The 18898-nt window shown below is 33.5% G+C and overlaps 1 protein-coding gene across 5 annotated transcripts in view; it reads left to right on the top strand.

Annotated features, from left to right (window-relative positions):
* The first annotated feature begins 5047 nt into the window (after nt 1-5047).
* LOC114187854 (protein ACTIVITY OF BC1 COMPLEX KINASE 7, chloroplastic-like) overlaps nt 5048-18898 on the top strand; it is a 35298-nt gene continuing 21447 nt past the window's right edge. For 4 of the 5 annotated variants that reach the window (XM_085674607.1, XM_085674606.1, XM_085674605.1 and 1 more), the window contains exons 1-13: nt 5048-5203; nt 6073-6666; nt 6795-6938; nt 7252-7377; nt 7573-7660; nt 9415-9508; nt 9712-9805; nt 9996-10050; nt 10187-10278; nt 10458-10628; nt 12565-12621; nt 12720-12803; nt 13003-13087. In XM_085674607.1, coding sequence (XP_085530733.1) covers nt 6088-6666; nt 6795-6938; nt 7252-7377; nt 7573-7660; nt 9415-9508; nt 9712-9805; nt 9996-10050; nt 10187-10278; nt 10458-10628; nt 12565-12621; nt 12720-12803; nt 13003-13087 — 1669 coding nt within the window. In that variant the 5' untranslated portion in view covers nt 5048-5203; nt 6073-6087. Of the gene's footprint in view, nt 5204-6072; nt 6667-6794; nt 6939-7251; nt 7378-7572; nt 7661-9414; nt 9509-9711; nt 9806-9995; nt 10051-10186; nt 10279-10457; nt 10684-12564; nt 12622-12719; nt 12804-13002; nt 13088-18898 lie in introns of those variants that run through there. The other variant, XM_085674609.1, reaches the window with a different exon arrangement.

Genomic DNA, 18898 nt, shown 5'->3' with positions numbered 1-18898 from the left:
AACTAAGTTCTAACGGTGAAGCATTAATGGCCAAGCTATCATGTACAAGGTGGAAAGCATGAAGAGGGTAAATCGTGACAAGAACCCTAGTTGCCCTAGGGTTTTAAGGAACCCTAATGGAAAGGAACAAAACTCTTGAAGATGGAAGGAAACCTTGCAGAGTGACTAGACACGCAATGCAAATGAGGCTTAAGCCAAAGTCCTCCATGCTGAAATATGATTTGGCCTGCAGGTTGCTTTCAACCTAAATATTAGGTGCATCATGGTTGAATCTAGGCTAATATGTCTTCAGGCCCAATCATGAAGTGTACGTTAGAAGCTGCTTGATGATGGGTTGTGTGTTGATGCTAGGATGTCCCATAGAATGAAGGCTGCATGTTATTTGCGTTCATGATGGTTGTTGAAGGATGGAACGTGTATTTTTTTATGTTGGGCTTATAGGATGTCATGGCCCAAATGAATACAAGGAAAAGAACAAAAGACACTTATAAATGTGGGTTAGAATACAAGCTCAATGACAATGCTAAATACAACACACAATTCACTAACTTATACATTTATTTAACTAATTAAAAACAAACAAATAAAGATTGGCCTAAATCATAGCCTATAGGATGGGGACCCCTAGGACAAGATTCATCACTTTTCAATTAAGACTTTACTTTGGTAAAAGTGAGAACGCCAACAAGTTAATTGAGAATTTACATTGATTAATTTGCAAATCTATAACAATAATTAATTGAGCAGTAATCTTTAGATAGCCGATGATGAATTTATTTTGAAAAAGCAGTTGAATCAATCTATTTTCTTTATAATTCTTTTTATCCTTTTCTAATTTGATTTCTTTATTTCTCATTTTATTTGACTAATCCTTTTGTATAATTTTTATAGAACTAATTTGTTAGAAATCAATTTCGTGTTCGTTGGGAGACGACTTAAGGTTGACTTTACCCATACTAATCTTTTATTTACTTTCTTAACAATATTGAAGTTGTTACAAAAAAGTAGTATTAATTTGATCACTTCACAACAACATTATCAAATTATCAATCTATTTTCTTTGTAATTGTTTTTATCTTTTTTCTAATTTTATTTCTTTATTTCTCATTTTATTTGACTAACCCTTTTGTATAGTTTTTATAAGAATTAATTTGTTAGAAATCAATTTCTTTTTCATTGGGAGACGACTTAGGGTTGACTTTACCCATACTAATCTTTTGACTACTTTCTTAAGAATATTAAAGTTATTACATATAAGTTGTAGTAATTTGATCGCTTCACGACAACGTTATCAAATTTGGTGTCATTGTAGGGAGGAAAAGGCAACACGTGGAAAGGAGAAAGCAGAAATTTTTTGGGTTAGAACATGAAGAGCAAGGGAGGAGTAGAGCAAAGTTGAGGTGGTCTTGTGGTAGGAATTTCACGTAAGGGGTGCTAAGCTTGTCTTTTTTATTCATGGAAATTCAATGAGACTACTCCATTTTTTTTCTCTCATTTTTTGTTTGGTTTGGGATGGGGTATGGCATATCATGGTGTTCTTTCCTTTGTGAATGGTCAAATTTGATGGGTTTAAGTGGTAATTTTAAGAAGAATTTTTTCACTATTATGTGGGTGAATTCATGGTGTAAATTGGGTTACACTTCTTATCGTCTTGCAATTTTCTAGTGAACTAGTGGAGGCAATGGTTATGATTTTTTTTCTTTATAGAATTGTGATATTTGGTGGAGAAGGAGGCCATTGGGAGGTAAGTTGATTGGAATCATTTATAGCTTTGTCATGTTGAATTTTGTAGTCAAGTGAGATGGAAAAATAAATTTATGTGGAGCATGTTGGTTTTACGTGTAATAGTAGTGATTTTGATGACTATGAATTTGGCATAAAACCATTGGAAAATTCTGCTTAAATTTTGTGAAAGAAAGATTAGGGGAATGATGCAAGAGGGAAATTGGATATTTTCTATTTCAATGGAGCATAGTATCAAATTCAGGCTAATAATTGTTTTGCATGGAATTTTGATCAATTTTGGGTGAAGGGTGTGTGAAGTGAATATGTTTTCAGTGTGTGCAGTTGTCTTAGATTTCTTTTGGTACAACAACAATAAGGGTTCAAGAGATTGTGTAAATGATTTGGGGAGTTTTGCATGGGTGGTGTTGTGTTGGTGAATTAAGTGCATGAAATGGAAGGTTGAAAGGTAAGGAATGGATATTTGTGCAGTTGTATGTATGGTGAATGAACATTTTCTAAATTTTGTATGTTTGAGTGCCTTTGAAAAGACCAAAACTCATGTTTGACGTTGTTCTTCGTATTTTCTAGGTGAGTTTATGAGGGATCTAGCGTTGAACGCTAGTTTTAGGCACTTAGCGGCCTGTTTTTGAAAGGTCTGGCATTGAGCGTTGGCTTTGGCGTTGAGCGGTGGATTTACGAGGCGTTGGGCACTGAGCGTTGGCCTTCTAGCGCTAGACGGTGGCTTTTACAAGGCAAATGGCACCTAGCGCTATCATTGAGCATTGGGTTTCCTACTTGTATTGCTTTGTTTGGTATGAATAATATTGCAGACTTTAGGGTTTTAAAGCATATACATTATGGTCGGTGTGATACTTTTTGTTGAATGCATGTCATGACATGATGATAAGTGTGGTTACTCATATGATTAAGAGAATTATATGCTTATAAGTATGGCATCCTATGATGTGATATGATTGATGCATGAGCGTGATGAGACATTGTCACACTTGGTTATGAATATAATGAAAGGTAGCTCTACATGATTGTATAGGGGGTGCACTTGGTCGGGGCTCTCGATATGAGTAATGGAAAGTTGTATACTTCATCAGGGTTTGATAAGAGTAATGGAAGATTATGTATCTCGTTGGAACTCTTGACATGAGTAATGGAAGTGGTATACTTCATCGCGACTCGCTATGAGAGTAATGGTACGTGGCATCTTTGGTAAATTGTGTATGAGAATTGGTTGAGTGGTCAATTATGTGATAATGTCATTCCGTTTAATATTACTTGGTGATAAAATGTTATGTTTACATGCTGTGGTTTTAAGGACATGTGATATTTGATAGTGTGGATGAGTTATGCTATATTGTGGTAATTAGGGATATCAACAGGGCAGGAGGATACGGGTAGTAGCTCCCCCGTAACCTATCCGCTGAATAAATATTCGCCTTGTACCCGTACCAATATTTGTGCGGGTATCCATTGTGCGGGTACTTGCATATATTTTTAATATCCACGGGTACTTGTGGATATTTATGAAAGAAAAATTTAATATTTAACAACAAATATTAACCATAAATTCAAATAAAAATACATTGCACAACATTTATAAAGTTCAAATAAAGTGCTAATAACCTATTTAAATGGTGTTAAATGACTGTTTACAAATAAATGGAGATGTTTTAAAACCAATTGATAAAAAATGTCACATTCAAAATCAATGTGTTAATGTTTTAATCTTTTTTTTTTAAATTTAAATTAGAGTATAGCGGGTACGAGTATCCACGGGTACAGATACTATGATACTCGTACCCGTCTTATTAACATGCGAGTATAAAAAATACTCGTACCCGTTACCCGCGGGTATCCATTTTCAATATCCATTTCCAACCAATTGCAGGTTTTATCCACGGATACCCGGGGTACGAATTTTTTTTACATCCCTAGTGGTAATGTTAGGTAAGTGATATATTGATGTACATTGTTATGTGATATGTTACATGGTTAGCTCATCCTTGCATGTTTGTATTTGTGGTTTTCATGTGTAGTGATCATGAAACATGTGTTATACGAGAGTAGATGTTGATGTAGATATGGTTAGAGAAGCTTAGCTGTGAGGAACCCGTGGGGAAGCTTCAAGGAGTCTTGTTTCTTACGATTGGAAAATTTCCTTGAATAAAACAGTAATAGTTGGTTGTTGCGAGATTTAAACTTGAAGGATTTGCATTAAGTCTTGTTTTAACAGTTTAATTCATTTGGTTAGTTGAACCATAGTTTATTTTGATGAATAAAGTTGTTTCAGATGAATCTTTTGACAAGTGTTATTTTGGAGATAAAATAGTTGTGAAAATTCATATTTAATAGTATGGTACCGTGGTTGTATTTAGAAGTTTTGGAAAAAAAATTGCATGTGGCATTAGCTTATCCTTCTTTGTTTGTTGGTTATTGTGTCTCTTTTGCAATGATCACTTCTACGACTGAGTAGATGAGGATGCAGGTGGAATTGGGTCTAGCTGTTAGGTTGAAAGTTGGAGTTTTAGATTTCTTTTGGAAGAATGTACATGAATATATGATATGGTGTAATTTAATAGTCTTGTCCCTTGTCTAGAAAGACTTTAATTTTGTGACACAAATGTAACTACACTTTATTTGCATGATTGTGTATATTTCTTGAGATGTTATAAGATCTCTTTCAAAGGTTGATTGTATTTAACTAAAATTGTTTAATATTATATACTTTGTAATTTTATATTATTATAATTTTAATAAAATTTAAAAATTTTCTTTTTAAATCCAATAAGCTTTTAAGGAAGATTCGTAATCATAGTCTCTTATAACAAAATTATGTGTAAAGACATTTAACCATTATGCCTGTAAGATAAATATCATATCACATAATTAACATGAATATTTAACTGAAAAAATAAAGTTTTAAAATCTCGAGAATTAAATAAACTACAAAAATTTAATTAAAAGTTTCAAATAAATTTATCCGGAGATTAAAAAAATAATTAAACAGCAATGTTTTGAAAGATATGTAATGAAATGTATAAATCAAGTAGTTAGACGATACAATTCATTAAATGATGGTGAAACGTGAATAACAATGCAATTAAGCTATAAAAAAAGTATTATATGATTCAAGTCAAAATCATTACCGAGTTAAATTACAATTGTGTTAACATGTGTGAGCACAAAGAGTACCAAATATTTTGTGATCGAAGAGTAATATACATTACATGCGGTGCAAAGAAACCCACGTGCACCAAAACCCTGTGAATGGCGCAAGTTCAAAGATTCCACTTCTGTTTTGTCCTTTCCACCGAATTTAAATTAAAAAAGTAGCAAATTGTTTAAAAAAATCTGTATAATGCTACATGTTCCAAGTCCACCACCACCCTCAACGTTGAAACTTACTTGAAGCCAGAACATCCTAGTACCTCTGGGTTCTCTGAGGGTATCTCTGTTGTCCCAGGTATGCAACAATTCTCCACTTCCATTCTGAATTGCTTCTTTCAATTGGTAATGTTATTGTTCTGCGAGTTATCTCAACTGGGCACCTGATTTTCTTGCAAATATGATTGAACTCGATCTTTCTGGCAGTCTCATTGCAGAGTAAGAGTCAAAGGGTTCAATTAAATTACAATGCTTTGATTCCATTTGCTTTAAATTTCTCAGTAAAATTGTCCTTGTCATTTGGAGTATTGAGTTACTCTGTTGCTTTGTCTGTACGATGTTCTTACGTTTTGTTTTTCTGATGATGATTAATTGGTGATTGATAGTAAGTTTGGGAGTTAGTAATACGAAACTCTAATCCTTTTGATAGTTGGCCGTAGGATTTTCTTTTTCATATTTTTGATATATGATAATGAATTACCTAAGATGAAACCGGGAGGGGTGTTCTGGCAAACGGGGCTAGTCTATGATGGGAGAGACACCCACATTTAGTACTTGTTCGAATCACGAGCAAGATTGATCACTGTGGTTTGAGAAAATAAACAAAAAATTATATCTGAGATGAGGTTCATCAAATTTATGTTTTGTTAGTTGGTTTGGTTTCCAGTATTGTGTTGACCCTGTTTAACCACTCAACATGACAAGTTTGCTGTCTTACCGATTCTGTTAAGCCTTGTTAAGCCTGATTGATTGCATTTCAATTGTTTGTTGTTTTTCATTTGAAATTCTTTATACTATTCAGATCTTTGATCACACCCTTCAGCCTCAACCTGTCCTCTCTTTAGTCTTCTTTGAAGCCTTGTTTTTATGAGATTCCATTGATTTTCTGAATTAAGTACCAACTTGACATGTACGGTTCCTTTTCTTTTTATATTGATGTTTTGCAAGGTATCATCATCTTGAATGGCAGTAATAATGGCTTTGCATGGTTATTGTTACAACAATATAAAGTTGGGAAATCAGCGAAGAGCACTACACAATCTCAGTTTTCCAGGCTCAATTTTAGTTCGTAAATTGCCAAATAATAGAAGGTCAAAATCTGATAAGTTAGAAAATGATAAATTTCCTAGATTCCTGGTTGAAATGCGACAGACAGAATTGCCTCCATCAAAATATGGTACAAATGGTAGAGTTGCTAAAATGGTTCCAGCAAATGAGATAGTGAAAAGAAAGACAATGTCAGAGAATAAAGTGGAAATGGGGAGCAGTTCAAAGCAAGCTGTTAATGGAGCAAGTTTAGTAAGAAGGGACCCAAGCCCGGCCTTGACAAAGACAGTGAAATCTAGAACCTCTAAAGAACTTCCACCTCTGGAAGAGCTAAAAGTTTTGCCTTCAGATGAAGGCTTCAGTTGGGCCAATGAAAATTACAATTCCGTGCAGAGATCTATTGATGTTTGGTCTTTTGTTTTTTCTTTACGTATTCGAGTTCTGTTGGACAATGCAAAATGGGCATATTTGGGTGGCTTTACAGAAGAAAAGCAGGTAGGTATGGATGTTATGTCGTTGCCAATGCAAACATTTCTTCAGCCCTCATCCCTATTAATTTTCTAATTAAGTTTCTGTTATGCTTTTCCTTTGCTGATTCAAAGTAATTTGACATTGTATTTCAGAAAAGAAGAAGGCAGAAAACTGCTGCATGGCTAAGGGAGTGTGTATTACAACTTGGCCCAACTTTCATTAAACTTGGACAGTTATCATCAACAAGGTCGGATCTATTTCCTCGGGAGTTTGTAGATGAGCTTGCGAAATTGCAGGTACATTTGTAGGGTCTAGTGCTCAATTTGGGTGCCTGTTTGACATATTTTTAGAGAAATTCTTTTAGCAAGGAATTCACTGTATTTTGAATTTTACATTTCACTTTTTTTTTCTAATGTAGTTACAAGTTAGTTACAGTCTTACAAATGCTTACAGTGCTGACTCAGGATTGAGTTACGCTCATAGCTATTTATAGCTATCTCTGATGTAATCACAGTTAATTTTGAATCATATTTTTAGTTCTCTCTCTGTTCTTCGTATCTGTTCTTTATATCTCTCATTTCCAATACTTAATAGTTTTTAATCCTGCAGGACAGGGTACCTGCTTTTTCTCCCAAGAGAGCAAGAGGCTTTATTGAGAGTGAATTAGGAGCTCCCATTAATGTATTGTTTAAAGAGTTTGAAGATCGGCCCATTGCTGCTGCTAGTCTTGGTCAGGTGAATTATGCCTATGCTGACAATCATATTTTTTTTATTTCTTCTATTCAAGATAATGATCTTAATGCATTGATGTTAGTGATGCCCTTTGTAGTGCTAGAACTCTAAATTTGAACACAACTTCTTGGCAGTAGGGACAATCGGATGAGATAACTCAGCTTTTTTTACTTCCATTTTTGGGGGCCCTATTTGTAGGTTCATCGAGCTATATTACACAATGGAGAAAAAGTAGTTGTCAAAGTCCAAAGACCTGGACTAAAGAAGCTTTTTGACATTGACTTGCGTAAGTTGTGGTCATTTTGCTTCTTCCATTTGCTACGTCTTGTGATTTTGATATAGTTATTGTCATCACACTTGAGATGGATCTAAGGATTTCTAAATTATTTGAGGAAACTCTACTTGATTTGCAATCTCTAATATTAGGGAATTTAAAACAAGGTGTCAAATCCTAATAATTTACAAAACAAAATATAAGGCCCCCAACATAAAAGGCATTTTCTCTAAATAGGATATACTTTCTGTTAGAATATAATCAGTTGTTACAGATTTCTAGAAAATCAACCGTTACATAATCTCAGAAATTAGTATGATTGATTCTTAATTATTAGGTGTCTTTATTGTAATTGATTCTATTCAATAGTATAAATACATAGTGTGGTCTGCATTAGACACACAATACATTCAGAACATATACAATTCTATACTTTCTAATATTCTTTCTCATAATAGAGCATACAAAATCAAATGCAGCTTTTAACTTGCACAGTGGCTTCAGGCACATTGAAAGGATACCTTCAAGTTAATCCCTAGACTTAACAAACCTCAGTTATTTCGTCAGAGAACTTTTTTCCTTGATCAAGTGATGGTCATTTTCTTTATTGCTTTGTTCACTTATGAAAGACTGGACTGAAGCAATATGTAAAGTCTCTTGACTATCCACAATAAAGCTTCATATGCCCAACATTTCCAAACTATAATACACAAAGTAGTTGTTTACTCTTGTAAGACCACACGTGAACATTTTCTTGGCTCAATACATGGTCTCTGTGAACTTCAACAACTACTTTTTGCTTCTTACTTTGCCTAATAAAATATTCCAAAGTAGACTACCCATCAATAGATTAATCACACTATCTGCATTGAAGTATCCCATTCTTAATGTATCTCAAGATTCAAAGGACTACATTCCAATGATCAACACATGAAGATTGTGTAAAATGACTCATCTATTGTCTGTCAAGGAAATATCTAGTCTGGTTATTGCAAGATAGTTTAGTATCTCAACTAACTTCTTGAACTGTACCTGCTCAGGTCTGAATAAGGTTCCTTAGTTTTAGTAATAATTTGTTATTTTGATCTATTGGAGTGTCAAATCAAACTGTTTCCGTACAATATATCTAAGGCATATATTTTTATTTGAAATTGCAATAGCATTCCCAAACTGAGCTAGCTTAAATCCTTGATACCAAATTTTAGAAATATGATTTGATTATGTTAGAGATATGATTTTATTACATTAATAAGTAGATATGATATGATTTGATAAGGAAATATCTTACCAAATATTTACCCATTATTAGACATTGATTTTGTTCCTTATTATTGTAATTCATCTTCATTATAAATACGAATACTAATGTGTGTACACAATATATGGAACTTATAATATTTTTTCTTGTTTTCTCTCAACATGGTACCAGAGCAGTTCATCCTCTATGACATATTTTATCACTAATCCTTTCAACACTAATAAAATATTGAAGTTTACCCAAGCCATTGATCTACGGTGCTAATGTAGTTAGTTGGGATCAAATTTCTCATTGTGATGCTTATGCTAGTAAAAAGTCTAATAAATATAAATATTGGTTTTAGGTAGCTTTACTTTATATAATCGAGTCTGGTCAATGATCTGAATGAGTTATTTCTTACACATGATTTGAGTAGTAATTCCAATTGTGGTCAATTAGTGAGATTAAAGCCTGGTCATTGTTGAAATTTTGTTTTACTTTAACATGTTTCCTTTTCATGAATGTCCAGGAAACTTAAAGCTGATTGCAGAATATTTTCAGAGAAGTGAAACTCTAGGGGGTCCAACAAGAGATTGGGTTGGTATATATGAAGAATGTGCAACGTAAGTAATACAAACATTGTGTTTGAAGCAAATTTCTTCTTCCCTCATTGCACGTTAAAATCTTAGACTCTTAGTAACTTGTTTTGGCCTTCACTATACCTACTATCATTAATTACTGTCATTGGAATTGTCCCTTATGAATTTTATATTGTCCTTAACATGTCTTACGTAATTTATATTGTCCTGCACATTGTACTTTTCAGGATTTTGTATCAAGAAATTGATTATATAAATGAAGGAAAGAACGCTGATAGATTCCGCCGAGATTTTCGAAACATAAAGTGGGTCCGAGTACCTGTATGTTTCTTGTTGCTATACTATACCCTGCTGGATATTTTTATTCAGATAGTTTCAGTTTCCTTGAAACTTAGTTTACCTCTCCAATCTTCCTAATCTCCTTTAAACATGTATGTAGCACATATAAATCACTAATGTCTAGTGCTAATGTTAATTTTTACTACTACATCCTTCGTTTTCACCTTTGCAGCTGGTTTATTGGGATTATACTGCATCAAAGGTATTGGCATTGGAGAATGTGCCAGGTTGTCAACTTGACCAGTGCAGCTTACTTGTTTTCTTCTTTTTCTTTAAAAGTGGAAGCTAAAATAATTAACTTTTTTCCTTCAAGGGTTGTATGTTATTATATCATTGAACTTTGGTTTTACTTTTTGAAAATAGGTATCAAAATAAATGAAGTGGATATGTTAACTTCGCGTGGTTATGATCGATTACGAATCTCATCACGCACTATTGAGGCATACTTGATTCAGGTCCACATTGTTGTTTCGCACTGAAACTATCAATATTCAATATTGTCATCTTTTGGGTTCATGTGAATGTTTCATAGCCTATATATGCCTATGTTTTGATAAACATAGAAAAGAAATTTTGCTTCGAGATAGTTGTAAATAAAAGGTATTTTGAGTATTAAATCTTGCTTGTTTTGCAGATATTAAAAACAGGTTTCTTTCATGCTGATCCACATCCTGGAAATCTTGCCGTTGATGTTGATGAAGCAATTATTTATTATGACTTTGGTATGATGGGGGAGATAAAATCTTTCACCCGAGAGAGACTGCTTGAACTGTTCTATGCTGTATATGAAAAGGATGCCAAAAAGGTCTAGTTTCTGCTATGATGCATCTTTGAAAACATGGGAGACATTATCATAACAAGTACTTCCCATCTGATATCTTGATAAACTAATATCAAAAATTGTTTTCTAATGTCTCTTCATGCATCTTTCTTTTTGTAAAGTATAGACATGTAAGATTACATGGAGCTTGATATATATCAAAATATGAAACTTGTATAGGAATTATATGTTAGCGAATGTTAATTTGTGTGCAATGTTTAGGGAGAAACTTAGTGCTGTTTAAAAGATTAATACAAGGTAAACAATGATGGATTAACAAACCTTTCCACACCAATTTCCAAAGCTTAGCTCTCAGGAAAGCGTCCTCTATTCCTTTTAGGAAAACTTCACCCTTGAAGTGGGAGAACTCCAAGAGGAGCTAAGGACTTTCCTATTTAAATATACACCAAGGTTCAACCTTAAGTCCTTGCATGTCTAACCTAGTCTTGGACGTGCTTATCAAGGACATACAAAAGAGTTTCCTTATTTTTGTATTGTTTTGTGCATGATATAGTCTTGATTGAGAAATCAAGGGAATCAACATTAGGCTTGAACTTTGAAGGCAAATTTTGGAAACATGGGGTTTTCATTTAAGTAGGAGTAAGACAATATATGCAGTGCAAGTTTAGAAAGACATAGGAGGAAGATGACTCATAAGTAAAGTGGGAGAATACATCATACCATAGGTTTTTGAGTTTAAAGTCGGGTTCAATCATAAAAAATGATGGATAAAATGAATGATAATGTTACAAACGACACAAGTAAGATGGATAAAATGAGAAAGGTATCATCGGTTATTTGTGATGGCAGAGTAACTATCAAATTCAAAGCCAAGTTTTATCACACAACTATATGCCCAACTATACTATATGGTAGTGAATATTGGGCTATGAGAGAACGTGAATAGGGGGGAGTAGCAGAAATAATAATTTTATAATGGATGTGTGGGCATACAAGAAAGGATAAAATAGAAAATGATTATGTACAAACAAGAAAAGATTTGTGTAGTACGAATTGAGGAAAAGATAATAGAAAATTGGTTAAGAGAGTTCTTAAGAAGTAGATTTTAAGCGTAACTTAATCCTACAAAACCGACTTGTAAGGTGAGGTTTGAATCTACTTATATACTTAACATTTATCTTAATTGATATGGGATCTCCAACAATGGTTGTACATAGAAGACCATAAGAAATATCCGTCAAAAAATTTGATTGCATGATATTTAATATTGTGAAAGGAAGAGGGATAATACCAAAAAGGACTTTGGAGGAAGTTCTCAAGGGAGTTTTCTTGCTAAATAGTATTCCAGAAACTTTGGTTTTTAACAGTACCAAATGGAGTTGTGTGATTCATGTAACAAATCTCACATGAGACTTTGTTATTGTAGCCTATACTAGATTTCTACTTTGCTAGGGATGACAACCAAAAAAGAAATGCTAATAGCAAAACAAAGGAATTCAATAATATCCTTTGTAAGGTTAAACATAATAATTGTACCAACCATTTACTAACATCCTTTATTTGAAGCATACTTAGCTGATTTATTCTTCTGTTCTTAACACCTACTTGTGTAACCTCTCCAAATAAGGAGCTTAAATATTCCAAGGGTCTAAGTTTTAATTGTCAATTAGTAACATGATAGTTTGTCACAAACCAATTATCCAAATGCGCTCAGCCACTACTTGTTGAAATCAATTGGTTATTAGAACATTGGGGTCACAAGGATAAAAATTTAAACCCTTAAGGTATAAGGCTTTGATACCATATTAGAAATATGTAGTACCTAACCATATTAGAAATATATTAACCAGTGACACTTTTCAAGATAAGGAATATGAAGTTTCTCTGAACTTGAACTTGAACTTCCCATTTCCAGGGCCCTTTCACATCTACTTAAACTTTTCTATTGACAATGGTGCAGGTTATGCAATGCCTTATAGATCTTGGAGCCCTCCAACCCACTGGTGACCTGTCATCAGTAAGGATATTTAGTACCTGTACTCTTACAATATTATCATTAACAGTTTGAAATTATGACATATCTTAATCATAGAAATTTCTTAATTTGGCTTACAGGTGAGGAGATCTGTGCAGTTTTTCTTGGACAATCTTCTAAGCCAGACACCTGATCAACAACAGACTTTATCTGCAATTGGGGAGGTATGTTAGTATTTAATTATATTGGATCAATATTGCAGTTCCTCCATAGTGCGAGAGTTTGTTTAACTGTAATTATTTATCTGCAATTATTTTGCATGATTGTTTGTAAATGATGGAAAATCGTTGGATTTCTAGGTAGCTCCAAGTATCTATAGGATTTTCTACTATATAATTTTATTATTGATGGAGTTTTTTGCAGGATTTATTTGCAATAGCACAAGATCAGCCTTTCCGTTTTCCATCTACCTTCACCTTTGTCATTAGAGCATTTTCTACGCTTGAAGGTTTGGTCCTTTCTCTTCCCTGTTCTTTTCCCTGAATCAGTGATCATTCTTCCAAAGTATTTTTATTCTTTTAACATCCTATAGTACGTCTTTAATTTAATTAGTTTGTTTGTTATAAGATGATAATCAAACTTTTCCTAGGGAAAGTTATGTAAGACTCCACAATTAGAATAAATATGTAATCATCGTAGATTGTATGACGATTTGGACGTTTGATATGGTTAGGACAGATTCTGTTAGGCACCTAGAAATAGTGATGAAAGAACAAGATAGAAAAAGACGAAAAAGACAAAGTCTTGCAATGTATTAATCACTTTACACACAGTAAAAGCCAAAGCTTCCAAAGGAACATTGCTTTCCTTTCTCATAGGGTTCTCCCTGTCACAAAACTACCCTCAACATCCCACAAGATAAGAATATATAGACTTTTCTAGAAAGTCTCCCCTTATAACAACTAACCATTTTACTACTTTTATCTTTAAATTTCTTCCTAACCCTCTCATTACTTCCATGCCTAATGTGAAAATAGTGAAAATTTGATATAGGGTTAATTCCCTTTGTGTAGAAAATACACATAGGGTAACATATTAATAATGAAGATAATAAAGGAAAATATGGGTGATGGAAGTCCCACATCGACTAGAGATAAGGCCAATTCACAATATATAAGTGGGGTGCAAACCTCACCTTACAAGCCGGTTTTGTAGGGTTGAGTTAGGCTTAAACTCCACTTCTAACATGGTATTAGAACCAGGTTAGAGCCTATCCTAGCGAGCTTTCTTGGACATTCTGTTCCACCCAATATCGGGCCGCTAACAGACCACCGACTATTTTCTATTCCCACACACGAAATGAATATATCTTGGCATGAGGGGGTGTGCTGGAAGTCCCACATCGACTAGAGATAAGGTCAATTCACAATATATAAGTGGGGTGCAAACCTCGCCTTACAAGCCGATTTTGTGATGTTGAGTTAGGCTTAAACTCCACTTCTAACAATGGGCTAAGCCCAAATACACATAGTATTGTACCTACCAATATCTAACACTCGCTCTCAAGCTGGAGCATATAAATCGTATGTACTAAGCTTGTTGCAAATATAATCAATTTTAGGTCACCGTAAAGACTTAGTGAAAATATTTGTTAACTGATCACTTGAGTTAACAAACTAAGTCTTAAGGTCTCCAGCTACAATTTTTTCTTGAATAAAATGACAATCAATCTCAATATGCTTAATCCTCTCATGAAAAACAGGATTAGAACTAATATGAAAAGTAGCTTGATTGTCATATTTAAGTGTCATTTGAGTGACATCTCCAAATTGAAACTCTCTAAGTAATTGTTTAAGACAAACAAGTTCATAAGTGGTTGAGGCCATAGCTCTGTATTCTGCTTATGCATTAGATCTTGCCACAACACTTTGTTTCTTGCTCTTCCAAGAAATCAAGTTATCTCCAATGGAAACACAGTAACCGGAAGTAAATCTTCTATTAGAAACAGATCATGTCCAGTCAACATCTGAATAGCAGACAACTTTAGTATTATTATTGTGGTTGTTAGATATATTGTGTTTCATGTTAATTAGGGAAACATAGATTTTGTTTGATATTTGTAGATATTGTTAATATTTTTTATAATAATATCTTATATTTACCATATTTATGTTTGGTTGTCATATATACTTGTATCATTCTTCATTATAAATATTTTACCCTAGGTGTATTTTAGACACAGGGGAGATTAATCTCATACCTATTTTTCACTATATTCAATATGGTATCTAGAGCCTAGGGTTCCTTCACAAATTTTTCTGTTGCCCCTGTCACTGCAGCCGCTACCGCCCTTATTAATTTCATTATTGTCCCAAGGGAAAAGTGGTTCTTCTATATAAGGGGTGCTCCTAGACATGTAAAAGGGTTAAACATTTTGAAGTAAAAACACTCTTGTGTCTCAACCATTTATGAGAGTTTCCTCCCTTAGGAGTAAATACTTTTAAGCCTTATCTTCAAGGTTGTCATGGCTTCTAGCCTAGTTCATCTTCAAGGTTGCCATGGCTTCTAGCCTAGCCTTGTAGTGGCGTGCTTCTCACATTTCTTACCATTTCTTTCCTTTCCATTTTATGTTTTCTTCTTCCTTTAATTATTCTTGGTTTTCTATGGTTTATCTGCTTTCCATTTCCTTTTTGTTTTGAATCAATCCATCATCTTCTTCTCTTGACCTTTGTGAAAGGAACCTTCACATCTAGATAGCTTGCTATCTTAATGTCCAGTAGGGATTTCACTTAGCTTTCTTAATCAACTCACACCATATTCAATAATCTTAAAAAGGAACAAGATAATCCTTCATCATCATTACATATAGGCTGGTAGTTTTACACTATTTCAATTAAATGCATATATATATATATATATATATATATATATATATAACATAACGCACCTGATTACGTTCAAAACACTTCATGATTCTTTCTCCCTGCATTCTCAGCAACGACCAAGACAAATATCCAGAGAACATAATTGTACTAGTTATATGCAAAGAAAGCCTTTGACAAACCCACACCTTTAACAAATTTCCGATTATTAATACACGTCAAAAAACTAAGACATATCCTAATTATTACAATTGAAAAACACATGTACCTGAACCATAACGACTGAACCGAACACAAATTAGTGGGCTGATTTGCCTTCTCTCTATACATTGTGGATGATCAATTCAAAGAAGCAATGAGGAATTTATGAACATAACTAGCCCACCAATAGTTCCCCAGGTTATCTAGGTTATCTAATAACTTAAAAAGAAGGTTTGTCAGAGTCCTAGATGTCCTAGGGAAAAACAAAACAGCAAGACATACAAGCCCATAAAGTTGACAAACACTCTCCACATGATCTGCCTCACTAACCAACTCACTCATCCAAGTCACTATAAAAAACAACATCATTGCCCGCTGCACTTAACCCCAAACATATACTAACATCTGAACAACTTAACCAACTGTTGCCTAACTTGGATGAATTCCCCGTTAGGAACCCATCGACTCAGGACCTCTCTTAGCAACGCACAATTGATGTTGAGCTCCTTCTTTAGCCGTAAGCAAGAAGAAAAAGGTGTTAATTCAAGTCTTGCACGGTGAGTACTGCTTAGTAGTGTATTTACTTGAACAATGTATTTCGTTTGGCAACGGTGCTCAATGCGAATTTAAAAAAAACAAACAATTCAACTTACAATAACCACAATCAATAGGGCTTCAACTCAATGCCTATCACACATTTTGTTTTTATTGATGAGTTTGTTTCATAAATGGAGAAGAAATTGAAAGAGAATTTTAAGGAGAGAAAAAAGGAAGAAAAGAAAAAGCAAAGGTATATAGATAAAAAGAAAATGTCTAATGAATATTGGAAAAGACATGCTCAAATTGTGATGAAAGAGAGAGATGGAGAAAAAGAAAAACATAGAAAAGTATATTAGTGAAGTAAATGAAATTAAAGAACATGAGTTGAAAGAAAAAAAAATATTAAAGAAAAGGAGTTGGAGAGAAATAAGTTGAAGAGAAAAAGTTGAGAGAAAAAGAGATAAAAGAAAAGGTACAGAGAGAAAAAGAAATTAAATAAAATAAGTTGAGAGGAAAAAAAATCAAGAAAATGCAGAAGAAAGAGAAAAGGAGAAAAAAACAAAAAAGAAGTGACGAACAAAGAGGAAGTCTAGTATAATAATAAAGATGATATGAATTTGTAATATAAAGATGCACTTTGTAATATAATGAGATATATATGAATTTTGACAAAAAAATGAGTTTTTGCTTTGTAGGAGTTTTGTGGAGTTTTGAGTTATAAGAATCATATTTTGATTTGATCAAAGTAATATGTGGCAATCATACCCATGACTTATCACTCACCTTCTCATCCTTCTTTAGCATGGCATCAATATTTTTTTCCCAAACTGAATATCAGAGCGATCTTCCCTAGTTTCTGCTAGTAATTTCACAAAGAATTTTAACAAAGGATCACTTCAAGCCTTAATATTTAACAAAAATTAACAAGTTATGCTTCAAATACTATGGTTTTGTTGGTATATGGTCTCTTTATATTTATGTGAGGGTTAGCTAGCCCTAGGGATGTTCATAAAAGGTTTTAATCTGACTTTAAAAGGTCTTTTGATGATTCAAGAAGAGTCTTGACTAGGTTCTTCAGTCATTCTTAGAGGAATAAAGATAAAACTTTATAAAAACTAATGGAGAGGTAAACTAGGTTTGTTGGTCATCTTTATTGATCTTTTTGGAGAACTTTTATATAGAGGGTTTGGTTGTGCATGCCTAGCGGAACCTATAGAACTAGTTTTTTTTTTTAATTGTGGATGAGATTTAGGTGGTCCAAGGAAAAAAAGGTGAAGAGCATATGGTTGGAACAAGTTAGTGACACTTTATTGAAGGAAAGCTAATATAGTTTTGTTGATTAGTGTTATTAGGCCAAGAGGTATCTTTGTATTTTAGGATGTTCCTAGCAAGCTAAAGGTGGTGGATATGGTAAAGATTTAAAGTTTATCACACACACAAAAGAAAACAATAAATAAAAATAGAATTGGAACAAAATGAATGATGACACAAAAGAAGAGGAATGAAAAAGGATAATGTAGGATGGTAATTACCTTATCAAGTGCACACAACTCTTAGGTTGGCTAGGATCCTTGAGGTGGTGTTCTTTAGACACACTTCTTGATTCTTCAAGAAGGTAAGGAAAAGAGAGGTCACTTAGGACAAGTTGCCTAAACAAGCAACACTCTCACTAAAAGAACTTAAAGTTTTTCAAAAGTCCAAATGAATTTTATTCTCAAAAATTTATGTTTTACATGAGGTGAATGTCTCCTTATATGGCTTAAGGAGATGAAGCCATGCTACCATAAATGTAGGTGTAAGAATACATTTACATTATAGTACATGGTTAGCTATTCGATCCTAGGTTAGCCTTATTGCACAAACTAAACAAGTTTTGTTATTTACAAAATGAATCCTAAAATATGTTATAGCATATATAATAATATCTAAAGGCAGATTACAGAGCATAAAGTATATTAATACAACCCTCTTAAAGATGAAACTATAATAATAGAGCATTTATACAAACCTTACCACTAGATCAACATAAGACTTTAAAACAAAACATTACAACTCATACTCTTATTGTATCTAACAACTCAAATTGTTGATTCCTCATCCTTCATAGATGTCTATAAACATGCATCTTCATCTGCTCACACCATAATGGTGACACTGCAAAAGAAGAAAAACAAAACACAACAACCAATAAGTGCAAGGGCAGGCTAGCTAAAAAGTGATACACACGCACATATGAACACACACACAACATATATATATATGCAACATACTACACCATTTAATTACCATAGTAGATATATTTACAGTCATCACACAAAATCATACATATCATCAGACTCTTCTAGACTCAAATCTAGATACATGCATTGAGTCAAACTTGTGAAGCCAAACACTTGTGGTGGTAAAATACTACTCTACTAAGCTGAGACACACAAGGTTAGTCCCTGTCACGGAATAAGAACCTGGAGTCGTCATTATGATAGGACCTCCTACTACTCTCACCGCCTAGCCATCTTCCTTTACATGAGTATGAATGACTAGTAGAGTTCAAAATAGCTTCACATGATTGAGCAGTCCTTACGTCAAGGCACATCCTAATGAATCACAACTCAAATTGGATTTCCTCCCTAGAAATACCTATATTATCACCAATTTCAATACTATCAACCAATCATAGATTATTCATATATTTTCAA

This window comes from Vigna unguiculata, chromosome 6, assembly GCF_037176805.1.
Source record: "Vigna unguiculata cultivar grain cowpea cultivar isolate G323 ecotype 2 chromosome 6, ASM3717680v1, whole genome shotgun sequence".
Lineage (NCBI taxonomy): Eukaryota > Viridiplantae > Streptophyta > Magnoliopsida > Fabales > Fabaceae > Vigna > Vigna unguiculata.
This window is presented reverse-complemented; position numbering and strand designations above follow the sequence as displayed.